General features: G+C 39.5%; 3 protein-coding genes across 3 annotated transcripts; 1 reads left to right on the top strand and 2 right to left on the bottom strand.

The window, feature by feature from the left end:
* Nucleotides 1-267: 267 nt before the first annotated feature.
* Nucleotides 268-4,141, bottom strand: pdap1b (pdgfa associated protein 1b). Its single transcript, XM_077619490.1, has 6 exons — nt 3,749-4,141; nt 3,414-3,505; nt 2,429-2,515; nt 2,218-2,339; nt 1,900-2,051; nt 268-615 (listed from the first exon to the last, which is right to left on the bottom strand). Exons 1-6 carry the CDS (start codon nt 3,759-3,761, stop codon nt 551-553), a joined length of 531 nt encoding a protein of 176 aa, XP_077475616.1. The 5' UTR covers nt 3,762-4,141; the 3' UTR covers nt 268-550.
* Nucleotides 4,142-4,216: 75 nt separating this feature from the next.
* bud31 (BUD31 spliceosome associated protein) lies at nt 4,217-7,387 on the top strand. Its single transcript, XM_077619491.1, has 4 exons — nt 4,217-4,420; nt 4,634-4,756; nt 5,756-5,922; nt 7,005-7,387. The coding sequence occupies exons 1-4, from the start codon at nt 4,327-4,329 to the stop codon at nt 7,053-7,055; spliced, it is 435 nt and encodes a 144-aa protein (XP_077475617.1). The 5' UTR covers nt 4,217-4,326; the 3' UTR covers nt 7,056-7,387.
* A 2,975-nt stretch (nt 7,388-10,362) lies between these two features.
* smcr8a (Smith-Magenis syndrome chromosome region, candidate 8a) lies at nt 10,363-17,649 on the bottom strand. The gene is made up of 3 exons (XM_077619575.1): nt 16,564-17,649; nt 12,935-14,545; nt 10,363-11,138 (listed from the first exon to the last, which is right to left on the bottom strand). The coding sequence occupies exons 1-3, from the start codon at nt 17,163-17,165 to the stop codon at nt 10,685-10,687; spliced, it is 2,667 nt and encodes an 888-aa protein (XP_077475701.1). The 5' UTR covers nt 17,166-17,649; the 3' UTR covers nt 10,363-10,684.
* Nucleotides 17,650-18,347: the final 698 nt, after the last annotated feature.

Raw genomic sequence — 18,347 nt, 5'->3', positions numbered from 1 at the left:
ATTTGTAGTATTCAATGTTTTTTCCATTTAATTTTTTCATTTATATTGTTTGTCAATTTTAGTTTTCTTTTGGTGAGGCCCTGTACATTGTTTACTTAATTAATATGAATTTATGTATGCAAAAAACATTTTTGTGGTGTGCACAGTTGGAAAGGGAGCGCAAGGGATTTTGTGCTTGGAGCTCTAAAGACCATAGCTAGGCCACTGGGTACAGCTAAGAAAATAGCAAACCACTAAATAAGGAATGTTGGAACATTTTCATCTTAGTAGTGTGAAATATTTTAATGACTAGGTTATGTACAGTGCAAAATTCAACAACTCGAATGTTCAATAACAAGGGGACATGGCAAAATGATCAGTTTGATCAGATTCATATGATGTAAAAGCTCATAACTTCATTCCAATTATATATGGGACCAAACTGCAGTTTTACCAATCCAAGCCATTATATTCCAGTGGTAAGTTGAAAACTCTTCGTAGCAGTTTTTTCCTTTTCTTTAAGTCTATTTCATATTGCCTCAGTTCATAAGCGTAGAAATGATACTTTGCATCATTTTAGTGAAAGGGAGCTTAATCCTTTCGCTGCCGCTGCTGCTGCTTCTCTCGCCTCTCTTGCTGCAAGAGAAAAGCATGGATGAAAATATGAAAGAGTTCCCATATATTATTCTTAAATTAGACAGGGTCATTCATAAAGAATCAATTTCATGAAAAAAATATTGTAATAAGGGCATCCCGGCGGCTTGAGTGGTTATAACGTCGACCTCACAGCTCTGGGGTCCTGGGTTCAATTCCAGGTCGGTCCAGCTGTGTGGAGTTTGCATGGTCTGTGTGGGTTTTCTCCGGGTACTCCGGTTTCCTTCCACATTCCAAAAAAAGATGGTAGGCAGATTGGACACTCTAAAATTGCCCCTAGGTATGAGTGTGAGCGTGAATGGTTGTTTGTCTCCTTGTGCCCTGCGATTGGCTGGCCACCAAAAAATGAGATGAGCGATGAGCTAGATATAGTTCAGGCTTGGGCAATCTACGGCTCGCGGGCCATATACGGCCCGTTAGGCTTTTTAATCCGGCCCGCCGACGTTGTCCAAATTATAGTAAAAATCAATGACCTCATTCATTTCCCTTTCCCCTGCAATACCCTCGTTTTCCAGATAGATGGCGCACTAACTCCAGATTTTGATGCACTGGCAAAAAAAGGGACACAACAGTTCCTACTGAAATGTGAGTTTCTCTACTGTGTTAAAAATAGCAACTTGCACATGTACACACAGCAGCAGTACAGTAGCTTAATTAACATGCCGCTCATCACTCTCAATTTAAAGACTGCTTTCTTTCGTTGAATAATAATATGTTCTTAATGTTGAAAATAAATTTGAAAATAAATTTTCACCTTCAATTGTGTCTTTTTTCTTATATTTCAATCCCCAGGTTTGATAAATTACATTGCGTGTCCAAATGCTCCTGGCCCGGCCCCTCTGTCAAATTTTAGTATCCATTCTGGCCCGCAAGTCTAGGGTTAGGGTTAGTTCAAGTTCTAGAGGAGATCTGCATGGCAGAATAGGCCAAAATACCAGCAACAGTGTGTGAAAAGATTGTGAAGTTACAGAAAACGTTTGGCCTCTGTTATTGCCAACAAAGGGTACATAACAAAATATTAAGATTAACTTTTGGTAATGACCAAATACTTATTTTCCACCATTATTTGCAAATAAATTCTTTAAAAATTAAACAATGTGATTTTCTGGGGGGGGTTCTCCAAATTCTGTCTCTCGTAGTTGAGGTTTACCCATGTTGACAATTACAGGCCTCTCTTATCTTTTCAAGTAGGATAACTTGCACAATTGGTGTTTGGCCAAATATTTGTTTGCCCCACTGTATACACACATATATACATATACTAACCTTTTTTCTCTTCCTCTTTCTTTCTCGCCGCTTCTTCTCTCTGTTTTTTGATGATAGCGAGGCGAGCAAGATCAGCTTTGGCTTGATCCGTCTTCCCTGCTAAATGCATCTTCATATAACGCTCCTTTGCTTTCTGCTTCTCAATTTCCTCTCTGTAGAAGGAAATAACCTTCACTCACTTGTGCATATGCTTTATAAATAGACTCAACAGAAAATAGACACAAACAAACAAGCAACTTGGCCAAGCTCTAAGAAAAACTTCTTATTTTAAATTGTACATGTCATTGTAGGGTTCGATTGACTCGTATGGACACAAACCTTTCTCTCCTCGACAATTGCTTGGGCTCATCCAACTCGATGTGTGTAACTTTCTTGGATTTCTGAGCGATTCTGTTGGGGTTATCTATTTCGATCAAGCCCTCGACACCTACCCTCTTTCTCTGGAAACATATTGGTTAGGTTAACAGTTGACAGAATTATATATTGGAGAAGAATAAAAAAAAAAATAAAAAATCAATGACGGTAGTACCTGTGAAGCTTCATCGTCACTGTCATCTGATCCCGATCCCTGTAACTTCTCTGTAATATCAGTCTGAGCTGCACCTTCCTCCTCATCCTGGAACAAAAAAAAATACAGGCCATGTATTTACAGCATAAATTATACAGGTGTGGTATGTACTATCTAGAAATCTAGTTTCCAACTATTTGTCACCCTACACAATGACTTCCAACTAAGCATTTGTCACATTTCCATAGATAATAATAGATGTGAAATCGTGGCAGCCAATTATCTTTCTGCTGTGAATTTAAATGTTTTTTATCAGTAGTAGAAGCCCAAATAAATTATCATTACAATTGAATTGGACATCTGGCACCGACAAGGGCAGACAATGAGATAAGCAGTGTCTGACTAAGTCATTATAACAATTACATATGAAGGAGTTGAGTCTTAAAAAATATAAATAAATAGTAAATTTCTTCCCTTACGGGGCGGCCCGGCGGCTGAGTGGTTAGCGCGTCGGCCTCACAGTGGGTTCAATTTCAGGTCGGACCACCTGTGTGGAGTTTGCTAGTTCTCCCTGGGCCTCCGTGGGTTTTCTTCGGATACTCCGGTTTCCTCCCACATTCCCAAAGACATGCACGGTAGGCTGATTGGACATGATGTGATTGTGAGCGTGAATGGTTGTTTGTCTCCTTGTGCCCTGCAATTGGCTGGCCACCAATTCAGGATGTCCCCCACTGGGATAGTCTCCAGCACCCCCTGCCACCCTAGTGAGGAAAAAGTGGTTCAGAAAATGAGATGAGATGAGGTACATTTCTTCAAAACGTGATATCGGTATTACAAAGCCAGTGTTAGGAGCCAAAATAGGGCATGGGTACAATACTAGTAAATTGTTAAACCTTGAACTGCACAAAAGTCTGTTGACCAGCAAATCAGAAGTAGTGGTAAGACAACTGATGGGGGAATGTTTTCTAAAGTTTATTAAGTGAGCCGTGCTTTTTATTCTATTTACCGTTTTCCTCTCCTTCTCCGCCTTCATCTGGGCGTCGATCTCCTCAGGACTTGTGTAGGTCCGCATGCGACCCTTGTGGCCACCTTTCCTACCTACAGAAAAAATGACAGACGTGGACAGATTTTCTGTGTTTACTATTATTTACAGTAAAGACGAAAATTGATTTGACATAAACCCGTTATATACAGATTGTAACACCATTAAGACGACAGAAATATTAACTGAACACATTTTTTTTACCTTAAGTGGCTAATGCTTGCTAAATGTATACGTACATATTTAGACGAGTTTATAAAATGAATAAATAAAATTGTCATTCTACACAATAGACTTACCTCCCTTGGGCATTTTGATGAGTAAATACTGTATAGTAATTTGTGACTGACAATAAAAACAGAAAAGACATATAAGGCCGAAGACGGCTGACAGCTGCTAAAGGAGCAACACAACCGAGTCGTATTTGGCAGCTGTGGATATGCCTGTTCATATAGTTTAAAGGTTAAAGTGTTGGCGTGATATCAAGCGCATCTCACCGGGGAATGAAGTCATTATTTTAACCATTATTTAAATTCATAATCAGTACATTGTGCGATATAAACACACAAATGTATTTCGATTTTCTTAAAGGCAACCTGGTCCTTAAAGTGATGCAATATCACGAAAACAACCGTGGACTACTTGTGTCATTTATGCACAAAACGCATTAAAACTAATCAAATTGATTTATTGGAATAATTAAATACCAATATGGAATTTAAAATCATTTTAAAACATATATTAATAAAGTTATTTATGTCGTGACGTCACACGATATTTCGAAGGACCCTGATGACGGCTAACTAAAGGGCCCCAGCGCTAAAGCGACCTAAACAGAGTAACATCCTTAGCTCGGTTTCGGGAAAATTGTAAGAAAATGCCTAAAGTTAAGAGAAGTCGTAAGCCACCTCCAGACGGTTGGGAACTCATTGAGCCTACTTTGGATGAGCTAGATCAAAAAATGAGGGAAGGTAAGCTCCAACCGCGCTATTTAGCCCTTGCGCGGTTAAGGACATCAACATTTTAGCCAGCGATCACTAGATGCTCTATTGAAATCAAAAGTAAATGGTTTCCGGGAAAACGTACACATTATGTTAATATTTGACTAAAAATATAGCGTCCAGTGTGTTGTTTTCCACCGTTTGCGATTTCAGTTTCTGATCCTCTGTTCTGCTTGTTATTAGCGGAAACGGAACCACACGAGGGTAAGCGTAAAGTGGAAGCTCTTTGGCCGATTTTCAGACTGCATCATCAGCGGAGTCGATACATCTACGACCTGTTCTTCAAAAGAAAAGCCATCAGCAGAGGTAATGTCGAAGAAATAAATGTTTTACTTCTTGGGCTTAATTCGAGACGCTTTCCTGTCAATTGTAACTGCGTGTGCGTTCCAGAGACAGCAGGGATGGGCAAGTATTTTTTTCTAGGGGGCCACATGAGAAACAAAATATTGTGGAGGGCAGGACCAAAAGACGTCAAAAATCCCGTGCATTCACCGCGATGCTGCCAGCTCCTCCGTAATCTTGGAAGTTCGCTATCCCTCGAACAAATACGAGTAACTGGCCTGTGTCTCTGACATCGCAGCTCTCGTCCAATGCCAAGGAGAAAAAGTCAAAACTTGCTACTTTATGTTGCAGCTGAAGCTCCAGGTTCCACGCAATGTCCTCATTACTTCTTGTCACGGTTCGCCTGGGCGTATTAGTACTGCAGAGTCCACCAAGCACTCTGACAAATTTCCCTTCAGAGAATGGCTTGCTGTTTTTAGCGATTTTGTGAGCTATCACAAAGCTTGTCTTGGTTGCTGCACCCCTGGATCCGTGATTCTTGGTTTAAAAAAAAATATTTGCCGCTTTTGTAGCTGACTAGTAAAGCATCCGATTTTTGAGCCCTTTCAGCGTCGCTAAATCTTTTTGTATTTCTCCGCATGTTAACTCTGGCAATGCCGATTCAAATTGTAATCCTTAAACACAGCCATCTGCTCTCTGCCAACTAAAAACTCTGCATTCAGTATCTGGCTTTCTTTTTTTTAGCATCACCCAGCATTTTGGAGGGTTTAAGTTTCCGTATTGCGTCATTATACACATTAAGATAACAATGACTTCAAAATATAAGCAATGCCACCTTAGTCCATGCTTGAGGTAAAATTTGAAATTTCATTTATTTTGTCATTTCCAATCAACCTTACACGGGCTGGTCTCAACCAACACAAGCGCTCTATGCGGCCCCGGGGCCGTACAATCCCCAGGTCTGTTGTAGCGTAATAGATGCTAAACTGACGTTTGTTTTTCCTTGGTGTGTGTCTTGTACAGAGCTGTACGAATATTGCATAAAAGAAGGTTACGCTGACAAGAACCTGATTGCCAAGTGGAAGAAGCAGGGTTATGAGAACCTATGCTGCCTCCGTTGCATCCAAACACGTGACACCAACTTCGGGACAAACTGTATTTGCAGAGTTCCTAAAAGCAAGCTGGAAGTTGTAAGTCTCATGGTTTTACACAATTTTCATGAATATAGATTTTTAATTATTTTATGAAAAATTATATAACAATTATAACAGGGTTCTTCCTTCACTCATTTTTGAATAGAAATACCAACCTGCTGTAATTGTTAAATAAGCAAAAAGTCCACCACCTTGAAGTATTGCAGCAAACTAAAACTCCCGTGTAAAGTTAGTACAATACAGTGGTACCTCGGGATACGAGCTTAATACGAGCTCCTATGTCGATTTTCTCGTAACTCAAACGAACGTTTCCCATAGAAATGAACTAAAAACAAATTAATTTGTTCCAACCCTCTGAAAAAACACCCAAAACAGGATACTGGATTGGAAAAACATTTTTATTTGTTCTAATTCACTTTCTATTAACAAAGTAACAAATAACTAGTGGTTTAATAGTACTAAAATGTGTTTAATAGTACTAAAATTAGACGGATTTCGTGGAGGGGGGAGAGACGGAGGGGGGGGGGGACTTTTTGCACAGCAACACGCTCGTAACATAACAAACTAATTTAAATGAACTTGGATTACGATGCAGACACACTCAAAAATAAGTTTGATCTAACCTTACACTAAACTTAATTCTAATTTTGTTTTACATTTTTTTATACCTTTCTTCTCCCGGGTTGGCTATATTTGCCCAGCCTCCACCCTGACTTTCAGATGCAACCTATCGAGGGTTGTTTGCTTTTGTATTCCCTTTAAAAGATTCCGAAAATGATGCACACAAATGTCCTCACAATAGGATAATGCACGACCACTTGCCAATAAGAAGTAGTATATACGCCATTCGCACTGACTAATGGGGAAAAACACTGAAAAAATGCAACAATCAAAATTTGTCCCGTATCTCAAAATAAATAGTTGCCCGAAATTTTACTCGTATGTCGGGGCACTCGTATGTCGAGGTACTACTGTATCACTATGTCTGTACAAGGTGATAATAACAAAAGAATAAAATGTCAATAGAAAATTTGATATTGTTTAGCATATATTGTGCAGCACTAATGTATGGCAAACACTTCCTCGCCTCACCCTCATGAGTTCTCATTTCTTTGTAGGGAAGGATCATTGAATGCACCCACTGTGGCTGCAGAGGATGTTCAGGTTAAGTGTAGAACATCAAGACTTGAACTCCACCTTTGCTGTCACACCTGCTTTAAAAATGTTTCCTTATTCTGGACAACATCATTCCCAACGGTCGGAAAATGGCTAAGAAGTTCACTGAGAGGGGCCTTCTTGTATTTGCTACAGCTGTTTTTATGACTGTAACCTGTCTAAAACCCTTATCTTCAATACCTCTAGGTGAAGTTGTCTTTAGGTCTTTTTTCAGTAGTGATTTGTTTTTGTTTTGTTTTTTCATTTAAAAAGAGCTTGGTGTGAATTTATTTTTGTTTTTAAAACCTGTTTATTGGGATAATTTGAATAAAACAGTTCTGAGTGACTGGCCTCCTGTCAAGAACTCATCTTTTAACTTTCAATACTCGGACTTATACTCAAAGGTAGCCGTTGAGTCAAAATTGGTCATTTATTTAGGAGCCTAAAATTATTTTTTTCACAGCAACTTAAATTTAATATCTGTATCAGTTTAAGGAATTTAAATTGTGACTGACAGTGCTAATTAACTAGAATTAAGTAGGACAATATAATTTTAAGGCATTGGTTGAAAGAGATGATGTATGTAAGATGTATAGGGAGGGTACATTGTCAAAAGAAATGCTTAGTACTACAAATCGCAGCATAGCTGAATTGGAAGTTAACACTGCCTCACACAGGTATCAAAGTGGCGGCCTGGGGACCAAATAGCGTTTCAGATAATGAATAAATTGAAATGTTCTTTGTTTTTTTAATCCTCAATATATTGCTGATAATGGAACAGTACTAAAGTAATCAAACTCAAAAATGTGTGATATGCACAACCTAATCAGTAGGTTATATATATAATTCAAGCTAATTCTAAAGGTAGCATAAGTACATTACAGACAAGCCGTAGAAACATATCTCTTGAAGCACTTCTTTTTAATTGTCAGTTTAATGTTCAATATCACAGTGGGCGGTCGGGCGGCCATGTAGGTAGTTCTGGGGTCATGGGTTCGATCCGAGGTTGGTCCCCCTGTGTGGAGTTTGTATGTTCTCCCTGGGCCTGCGTGGGTTTTTTTCATGTGCTCCGGTTTCCTTCCACATTCCAAAAACATGCAGGGTAGGCTGGTTGAACACTCTAAATTGCCCCTAGCTATGAGTGTGAGCGTGAATGGTTGTCCGTCTCCTTGTGCCCTGCGATTGGCTGGCCACCAATTGAGGATGTCCCCTGCCTGGTGCCCGTAGTCAGCTGGGATAGGCTCCAGCACCCCTGCAACCCTTGTGAGGATAAGCAGGACAGAAAATGAATAAATATAACAGTGGAATCATAACTCCAAGGGAAATAAATATAAGTGCAAAAGTTTTAATGGATGCAAATAATTTAATGAACAAAATTACCAAAATGTAACTCTTTCACTGGTATTATGATAGATGTCCAATCAGGCTCTTTTCATCCCTCTATGAATTTTAATGAATTCATCTCTAGTTGACATCAAATGTATTTAAAGCGGAATGGCAGCAGCGAATGAATGAACATTTCCTCTTAAAAGGGATTGGACGTCTACCGCAGTGTCTGACCAAGCCATGATAGGAATTACGTACTTTACACTTGAGTATGCAGTGTAGTAATAAAGTTGGGGGGGGAGTAGTATTTGTGCGGTACCCAGGTGTCAGAATCGGTATCGGTATCCGTGCAACATTAGTATATACAGTAAGAAAAAAATAAGACACAATCTGCTGAAAATAATACCACCACTTCACCGTCCGACACCAAAATTTCACAGATAAGACATAAATGTAATATAAGGACACTGAGTGTTTACATGTTACGCACACTGCGACATGGCTTACATTCACTTTTTTTGCTGAACGGGGAAATTGGTTAAAAACATGGGAAATCTATTTGTTAGGTCACATGCAACAAACTGGTTAAAATAAATGTGCCAAGAGAAATGTAACGATACGCTAAGTTCTTTGCGTTAAAATAAGTTCATGAAACAGTTGATAGAAGAGACATAAAAAATGCCTTCATAATCAATATCCATTTAAGGATGAAATTGATACTCCCACCATGACCTTCCAACTCCATGCAATCACATGTTTAACTTTTATAGTTGGTACAGCAATACAGAATTTGCAATGGAAAAATGTATTTAAAAAAAAAATCATTCTTTCATATGGTTGTTTCAGTGGTGTTTCAAATTTCTGAAATTTGTGAAGACACGTTACAGGTAATATTTAAAAAAAACATCGGATTTGTGGTTACAATCAACAAAGACCACTGATCAGGCAACGATAAAACAGGTTTTATAAATATATCTAAGATCCAATTGTTCCTCACCTAAAACAATCCAACTTGTGCACCCTGTCTATAACAATAATTTCCCCCATGATAGAGCGGCAACACTATCGATATAATTAACTGTGGCACAGAACAGGCCCATGCTGATGCCATAACAGTAAGTATCACACCTTTAAGACAACAGTGAAATTCAATACATTAAGATTAAATAGCTTTGAAGTCAAAATTCCACAAAATAGCACATTAATAAATACTAGCTGCAGTTTTTTTTGTGCACCTCAAAGTAACCACAGACTTCTTCAAAGACATGCCTTATCACGTGAAGACAATTGCATCCAATTTATCAAGCTTGGAAAAGCATCAGGGACTGCTCGCTTCACCTTCTCAAAAATGAAATTTACTGTTGAAAGTCCCACATTGTAAAATCAGCATTGTCTGTGGCCAAACTGGCTATTTTTGTACAAGAAAAGTAGGGTCAAATTCATTTTTACTGTAATAAAAAAAAATGCAAAGATACATTACACATTTGAGAAGTGTCTCATCCTGCAACGTAACCCGATATGTGCAAACATTTAGACTTTTGTGTCAGGATTACAGTATTTGCAGATTTGAGTCAACATGCTTTAACAACTGATCCATTTACCGACATATGCTAGTTTTCTCATTTACGATACACACACAGCCCAGATTTTATGCAGAGATATTAAAGTTAGTGTTGCACCGATATCGGCCGGTTTCGGCCAATGCAGATTCTGTTCTGATACCACTGAAAAATGTTTTGTTTTTTATTCTTTAGATACTAAATCAAGACATATTCATTTGACTGCCATGTAATTGATTAGACTCATCGTTTGCCATTAACACCACGAGATGTCCAATTCAATTAAAGTCGGAGGGCTTGCTGCGTTCGTACACTTGCAGGCAACCTGTTGGCGATGAACTGATTGCAATTCACAGAAGTAGTATGATTGGACGACACATGATTGGACGTCGATAATCATCTTGGGAAGGGAAACGCGCTTTTTTAAAATAATGCCAGTGTGGGTTGCCGGGAACCATTTTGGGTGAGACAGCCAGCCGTTGGAAACTAACTTGTCAAATTATTTATTGCAAGGTATTGGAACATTATTTCTTAGTACTCCCTATTAAATAACGCATTTTAGTGTTATATATGTACCGATACCATCGGTATTGGTGCAACACACATTACAATAAAACCAGTTTAATCCCATGTTAAAATGATCATCTTCAAGCACAAGATAATCTTTAGTACATTAAAAAACTAAAAAGGTGAACATGTTTACTATTGTAAAAATAAAAAATAAAATAAAACAAAAATAATTAAAAAATAAAAAAACATCAGATTTTGTATAAAACGCTGGTGGTGTAGTTAAAACTAAAAGAAGGCGCTGCTGCACTGCAGCCGTCAGCACCATGCAGGTAGTGCTGATTAATCAGCTGGCTGAGGTAGAGCACTATCTGGCTGTCGTCGTCCCCTAGCTGCTCCCGAAGGAAGCAGTTGCGTCGGGTCTCCACCCCAGCTGACCCCTCTGTATGGTTCACTGGCAGGTGAAGGTGATGGGTGAAGGTGAACAGAAAGGCTTTGGCCACTAGACGGCACAGAATGCTCTGCACATGAAGGAAGTACGTAGAACCTCGGCGAACATAGGTCCGATGGTCAGCCATGTTAGTGAGCAGTTCTCCACAATAAGGCGGACAGCGCAATGTCTTCTGGTCAGCGTCCAGGATGGAAATGTAGCGGCTATAGCGAGACAGTGAGTACATGATGCTTGAACCCACAGGGGATGCCACTCTGAGAGAGAGAGAGAGAGAGAGGATACATATTAACAGTTGTGATTAGCACTGTGACAATATATATCAATATGGTGATATGCCCCAATATTTTTTATGTATTTTTAATTCCATATGGTATCGTTTTAAAATGATGTCACTGCTAAAATTTTCCTCTAGACAAAAACGTTCTCCTAGAATAGTGTCTATGTAAACGCATTTGGTACAATTGATGGCATAGAATTTGATATTCCCGGTCAAAAAGAACTGGACATCTAGCACCATCAATAGCATGCAATGAGTTTTTATTTTTTAAAACAACTGTAGAGTATTACTTAAGGCAGTAAGTAAAAGGTGTGTATACTCAGCCAATCCTCCAGATTGAATGTCTATCGTTGTCAAAAGCAATCAATGAGTTTAAAAACACTTATTTGTTTAAAAGAATGTTGCAAAAGAATGTTTTCGTAAAGACGCAAAATCAACAGGAGTTGCCCGTAAGTACACTAACATTAATAAAGACGCGACTCAAAATTGAACCCCCTACCTGCCGTCGACAACAATAGACATCCACCTCGGAGGACTGTCTGTGAATAGATTAGAGTAGATTTCCAATACATCCTGACCGATATATGGGAATGTTCACTTGCCCCTTACAAGTTGAAATGATTTGGACATCTTGTGCCGTCATTGAGTGGACAATATCAAAGGCATTCTTGTTGAAACTCTTGGTAGGAACAAGTTGATTAGTACAGTAATATACCTTGACATACGAGTGCCCCCACATACGAGCAGTTTGAGATAAAATTAAGTAAAATTTCTAGAAAATATTTACCTTGAGATACGAGAAATTTTTTGAAATACAAGCATTCGAGACAGCCGCGAGGCTGCTTATGAGAACCTCATCTCGCCGCAACTCCGTCGTGAAATGTCTCTACGAGCACTGGGCAGAGCGTTGCATTTTTTCAGTGTTTTTTTTCCCTTTTCGTCAGTGCAGAATGTTGTACGGGTGGCGGAGCTAGCTCGCCAATACGAGAAGAGTATAGTACTTACCGTTGGCAAGTGGTTGTGCATTACCCTATTGTCAGGACATTTATGTGCATCATTTTCGTAATATTTTGGAGGAAATACAAAAGGAAACAACACTCGATAGGTTGCATCTGAAAGTCAGGGTGGAGGCGGGGCAAATAGAGCCAACCCGGGAGAAAAAGGGTATCAAAATTAGAATTAAGTTTAGTGTAAGGTTAGATTAAACATATTTTTTAGGGTGTCTGCATCGTAATCCAAGTTCATTTAAATGCGTTTATGTTATGTTACGAGCGCGTTGCCATGCAAAAAGTCCCCCCTCTCTCTTTCACTCTCTCCCTTCCACGAAATCCATCTAATTTTAGAACTATTAAACACATTTTAGTACTATTAAACCACTAGTTATTTGTTACTCTGTTAATAGATTACGAATTAGAACAAATAAAAATATTTTTCCATTCAAATATATCCTGTTATTTGTTGTTGTTTTTCAGAGGGTTGGAACAAATTAATTTGTTTTAGGACATTTCGGTGGGAACCCTTGATGATTTGACATATGAGTAAATCAAGGTATATTGGCTGTCTGAATTATTATAGCCATATTTGTAGTAAAAAAGAATAATAATGAAAAACTTAGGTAGCAACATGCTGTTCCATCGATTAAATAGTAACAATATTTATATAGTATATCAATTCTTGTCAGGAGCTTACGGATAACCTGGTGGGATATATCACTATGTCGATTTGTTGTCACATATCTAATTATGTTGGATGTATTTTTTCTTGAATGCTCACCTTTGCAATCCAATAAGTTTCCACCTGTGCAGGTCAGTAAGGGTAAAAGGACAGCAAAGCCATGCTTGCACCCGCTCTCCACATTTCCCTGGAGCGGGTACAAATAGGGCCAAGGCAGAAACCAGCCGGCGAACTCTCCCCTCATCAGCCCCAAGCACCACAAGTGTCCTTCCGCTCAGCAAACACCACAGAGCCTGAATAGCAAAGGGATACTGTCGCACGAACCGCAAGGCCCCCTGTCCCGCCTTCTTCTTCTGACGCAGAGTCAGGATCAACCTGTTGCCCAGAGGGGAGGCAGTCCAATCAGAACCGGTAGACGTACTCATGGTACAATCAGACCCGTCTTCAGCTGAAGTATGGGACAGAGCATCTCCCAGGAGTCCAGCAGCATGGCTCTCCGAGGTCGGAGATCCCACGGCGTAGTCATCCAGGAGTGGACGTAGGGCCTGGGGCTCCCGCTTGACCACCAGGATTTGAGTATTCTGGATATTAACAGTGATATGGGGCGCAACATCGGGCGGATTATCAATAAATCGTTCATGAGCCATACAGCAGGCGGCATCCAACGGAACCAGCGTTGAGTCCTCGCATATTTCCTCCTTGGTAGTTTCTTCTGACGAAGCCTGGGGGTCCCTTTCTTCATCAGTAGCAGCCTCCACCCATTGACTGTTGCTCTGACCATCCACATCAGTTTTATAGTCGCAATCTGGAGTCGAGTCAGACTCTTGATCTAAAACTGCCTTTGAACTTGTTTGATTGCTACAGTTACCATTAGGCTTCTCAAAGCACTTCTGGATATCCATATCTGGGTCAAAACAAGAGAATTGGAGATCTCCATCTTCTAGCGTGAGACTTGGCGTATGGCGAGTTTCTGAGGCAGGGTCGTAAGGCTTTAGAGGTTCTGATCCACCTACAATAGGTTCTGGACTTATGAGTGTGAGGTTTTCTACAGCATGGTTCATAGCACAAAATGTTCTTAATCTTGCCCTGCTGTCGAGATCATCGTAGTCATCTTCACAGATTTCCTCCTCGAATAAAAAGTTAATAATTCTCTGCTCCCTCCGCAGGGCTCGATGCAAACGACGGGTATGCAGGTAGCAGAGGTCACCTCGGAAACTCTTTTCCGTCTCCTTCAGAAGCTCCACAGTGGCCTCATAGAAGTTGTTATCGCACAGCTCTTGGAGGGTCTTGAGGCGCTTGTCAAAACATTTTGCAGATTTGGCTTTGATCAGCTGCGGCGTATAAGAAGGTCTGCGTTTGACACATTCGTCTTCATCCATTCCCACTTCACCTTTATGACCGTTGCGTCCCCAAACATCTCCTTCCTTCTCCCTTTCATCATTGCAACTCAATGGATTGCCTAGCTTGGCATACTTGGCAAAAAGCTCTTCACACTCGCTCATACACATCTGACACGCAACAGCTTGAGGGTCCCTGCGAGGACGATGTGGGTATGAGCTGATCTGCTTAAGGAGGTCTCTGTGCTCGTATATGCTCTTTTCCACGTTGGCAAGTTCATTGGCCTTTTCCACAGCCTGAGCAGAGTACACGCTCTGTGTCCCTGCCTCTCTTTGCAGGCCCTCTTCCCTCTGCAAAACAGAGTAAGTGTACCTAAAAGGGGGACAAAAGTTTTCAAATCATTGCTTTTGGTTTGCTTTATAATTGCCATTTATATGAGGGAAACCATGGTAAAACATTTTGCTAAAAATAAGATTTTCAAACTGACATGGCTCAGTTTTCTGGAAATAAGGTATGCAGCAGTATATTCATATCTCACCACAGACAAATATTTAGTACTTCTTGGGAGCATCTAAAAACAGAGTACCATATTTTCCACACTATAAGGCGCATCGCATTATAAGGCACACCTGCAGTGAATGACATTTTAAAATGTTTCCATATATAAGGCGCACCGCATTATAAGGCGCTACAGTCGAGTTACCATTAGACGGTGCTACGCTAGAGGTAATGTCAACAAATCAGTTAGATAGGTCAGTCAAACTTTGTTAATAGGTTACAAAATCAGCTTTCTGACAACTCCTTTCACTGCCAAAATGAATAAACAACTGTTTTATTATCTTCTCCGAGGTAAAGTATTAGTATTTTCGTGACACAGTTTTATCTTTTAACAACAGCAAGGTATAACATTCACTGAACGCGCTCCTGTTTTAGCCACAGTGAGGTTCACAGGAATGTCAAAGGCGAGTGGAACCTCGTCCATTTTGATTATATGCTCTGGCCGGATCTTTTTTTCAGTAATCTTGTTTCTGCAGTATGTGCGGAAAGTGGCCAGCGTTTCTTGGTAGTCAACTGGCAGTTGCTGTGAAATAGTAGCTCGTGTGTGGATGGAGAGATTACAGAAATTTTCATAAACCGAAAGCACCAAGAAGGACCGCCTCTAAATTTGTCAACGTTAAATACGCGGCAAGCATGGTATCCCAGCATGAACCGCGCACTACTTGATGTCAAACAAGAAAATAGAACATTAGAAAAAAGAAAAATCAATTAACTCTTTTTAGACAGAGGGAAAAATATTTTTAAAGATTCCAAGGTATAAAAGAGCACAATGCTTTATAATAGGCTTCTTTTTTGTAGAAATGAAAATGCTGTTGTATATATCCCAGTATGCACCGCGCACTACTTGATATCAAACATGAAAATAGAAAATTAGAAAAAAGAAAAATCAATTAACTTTTTAGACACATTGGGTCAGTAGTTGTAGTGTCTGTTTCACAGATTCTGAGGTTCATATTTCAAATGCATCCTTCGCCATAGTGTTTGTTAAAGTCTACATGAACCCTGTGATCTTTGTACACAACCAAAAATTCACTCACGGCAGGCTCTTTCGATTTGCGAATAAATTCCGTGTAGCCAAATGCGCAGTGTTAACATATACACTAATATAGTAGAAATTTTGGGTCTAGTAGTAGTACTAGTAGTCTATGAATATGCATTTCAATATTTATAAAATTGATGCACATCATTATGAAACAAATTGTGCAAATTATGTACTATTATTATTTGTGCGAGTTTTTTTTACATGCATTCCCTTTTGATGAAGGCAGCAACTTTTTGTGGTTGCCTCACTGGACATAAATACTAAGCTGTGACAGCTACTCATTTAGTGATACATTGATCTTGGAAACTTCAAACGCATCACAATTAGATGCTTCAAATCAATGCCTCTTGTTGGTGACTGGACGAGAGCCCATCTTGTCTTAGCTGTCCGCTCAGCCAGTGAATAAGTCTGTTCTTAAGCTTATATATATTTTTGGTATTCCACATTTTTTCAGATGCAAATGTAGAAATGTTCCAAATTTACTGTTCCCACGACAAATATTGCATTTTAATTGAATCCGCTCCAGAAGAAAACACATTCAGGACGTTTTGCAATTTACTTTTCAGATTCTTGAAAATTCCCATAAACACCATTTATAGGAAAGTCAGGTTCTCTATTTGAATTCATTGACCAGCATTCCATCTCATTAATTTTCCGGGAGTCTATATTTTTGTTTAATTCTGTACAAAGTTAAAATTAAGTGAGGGTGAAATTATAATGTTTAATATCTTTGTTTAGTTATCAATTAAATGGAAACACTGGTTGTACTGATTTAAGAAAGCACACTTACTCTAGGTCTCGAAGCTTTCTGTGAAGTTCTTTGGCGAAGGCTCTGCGGTTGCCAGCCTTTAAGCACTCCGAGGCTTTGGAGAAGCGAATGGAGAGTTCCTGAAACTGTAACATGATTTTCCTCTCATCTGCTGAAACATATGCCATGCAAAATGGCCGCACAAAGCCCCTCGCCTCCAGGTCATACAGTGTAAGGTGATGAACATATGCAAAAGCACCCTCTTTAGAGTCACCCAGTACGACCCTTGAGTCTTCCACAAAACTGAGTCGAGGATATCCACTGCCAGGGGGATGCCCCACAAAGGAGGCCTGGTAGTCCACTGACATGATGCGAAGGGAAAAGTAATTGAGATCAAAGGTGCCCCAGATTTTGGGGTCCTCGGGAATGGTGAGGAGGGGCTGAGGACCCACTTGTTCGGAGAACTCTGAAATGAGGATGAAGTCTTTGGTGAACTTAGCGTATGAGGTTTTGGCCCAGGGGTTGGAGTCAGCTGGAGGATGGAGGGGAATAGAGAATTCCTCTGGAATTGCCCATGGGTCAAGATTAGCCTGAAAATCATCATCCTCTTTTGTGAAAGCCACCACATCTGGTGAACCTATCATAGTGCTATTCTAGAGGAAGGCATGAGAGACACCACACTGTGCAGCTCATCTATCAATTATGAAGAAGCTGTCAGAGAGCAGGCCAGTCAGATAATGTTAAGTCACAGTGATCTTCGTACTCTCCACCAAAAATACACAATCCTATGTAGAAATTGTCTCCTTGTGGAGAACTATAGCATCGTGGATCGTGTCCAAAATATATGGACTGTCAATTCATGCATGCAAACGGGTCAGCGTCCTGCTAACAAAAGCAATTATATAGCGCCAGTCTCACCACACGGCCATCATCAGTTCATGCAATGTCAAGGAACGAGACGTTCAAATTACGCAACTTTCTCCGTCTTCTCTTCAATATCTTCATTCCCGTTACGCCGTCTCGTTCACTAATACGTCCAGCAAGCACACCGTTTGCAGACAGATAACACATTATCATTACACAGTGAGACTGACGCCATATTTACCCAGCTGCTTCGAGGCAAGTCAGGTGACTCATCAACCAATCAGATGCATGAATTCCAACCTGACGCATAAATAGCAGTGAAGCAAAAATATTAACCCTTTCATGTACGAATTATGATCCTTTAATATTTTTATACCATTCATTTAGAACATTCCATTCAAACTTGCAGTTCTAGGGCCAATTTCCCGCCCACGGGACAAATATTTTGCGGTCCCCATTTGCCATCCAATTGTAGTACGAGTGTTGTTAGCACATATACTTTGGCATGGGCAATAGAAAAAACAAATACATAAATATAATTGATTGAAAAACTAATACATTGAACACTCATTTTGGAGAGAATTATTATTATTACTTAAAATTTAAAAAAAAATGAAAAACCATTAGTAATACAAAATATAAATAATTCTAAACATTTTTAAATCATTTAAAACAAATGTTAATTCAATAAGAAAAGAAAAGGAAATACATTCAAATAAATTTGGGCCATGTGTATTTTCTTCTAGGAATTTTATTCACTTCCGTTTTTTTGTTTTGGTTTATTAATATCTTGTTACCTTACATAGGTTCAGTTTTACTCTTTTCAATACCATGTCCGAGTGATGATAACAAAAAAGTGAATATAAAATTATAACCCGTTTTCTAGTGAGGTATTAATGTTGAAAGGGGAAAAATGTTATTTTCCTCCAATGGCCGTCTTTGTTGTTTGTTGACCGCATGAA

Source organism: Stigmatopora argus, chromosome 14, assembly GCF_051989625.1.
Source record: "Stigmatopora argus isolate UIUO_Sarg chromosome 14, RoL_Sarg_1.0, whole genome shotgun sequence".
Lineage (NCBI taxonomy): Eukaryota > Metazoa > Chordata > Actinopteri > Syngnathiformes > Syngnathidae > Stigmatopora > Stigmatopora argus.
The sequence above is the reverse complement of the archived record's forward strand: the minus strand, read 5'-3'. Positions and strand labels throughout refer to the sequence as shown.

What these genes read in the sequence shown, in the direction of transcription:
- pdap1b (XM_077619490.1), bottom strand. An exon ending in CGGAGAAGGAGAGGAAAACG is followed by an intron (nt 2,516 to 3,413) that starts GTAAATAGAATA and finishes TTTTTGTTCCAG; the next exon opens with GATGAGGAGGAAGGTGCAGC. An exon ending in GTGACGATGAAGCTTCACAG is followed by an intron (nt 2,340 to 2,428) that starts GTACTACCGTCA and finishes ATATGTTTCCAG; the next exon opens with AGAAAGAGGGTAGGTGTCGA.
- bud31 (XM_077619491.1), top strand. Translation starts at nt 4,327, where the DNA reads ATGCCTAAAGTTAAGAGAAGTCGTAAGCCACCTCCAGACGGTTGGGAA. An exon ending in AAGAAAAGCCATCAGCAGAG is followed by an intron (nt 4,757 to 5,755) that starts GTAATGTCGAAG and finishes TGTCTTGTACAG; the next exon opens with AGCTGTACGAATATTGCATA. An exon ending in CTAAAAGCAAGCTGGAAGTT is followed by an intron (nt 5,923 to 7,004) that starts GTAAGTCTCATG and finishes ATTTCTTTGTAG; the next exon opens with GGAAGGATCATTGAATGCAC.
- smcr8a (XM_077619575.1), bottom strand. Translation starts at nt 17,165, where the DNA reads ATGATAGGTTCACCAGATGTGGTGGCTTTCACAAAAGAGGATGATGAT. An exon ending in AGAAAGCTTCGAGACCTAGA is followed by an intron (nt 14,546 to 16,563) that starts GTAAGTGTGCTT and finishes TCCCCCTTTTAG; the next exon opens with GTACACTTACTCTGTTTTGC. An exon ending in AAACTTATTGGATTGCAAAG is followed by an intron (nt 11,139 to 12,934) that starts GTGAGCATTCAA and finishes TCTCTCTCTCAG; the next exon opens with AGTGGCATCCCCTGTGGGTT.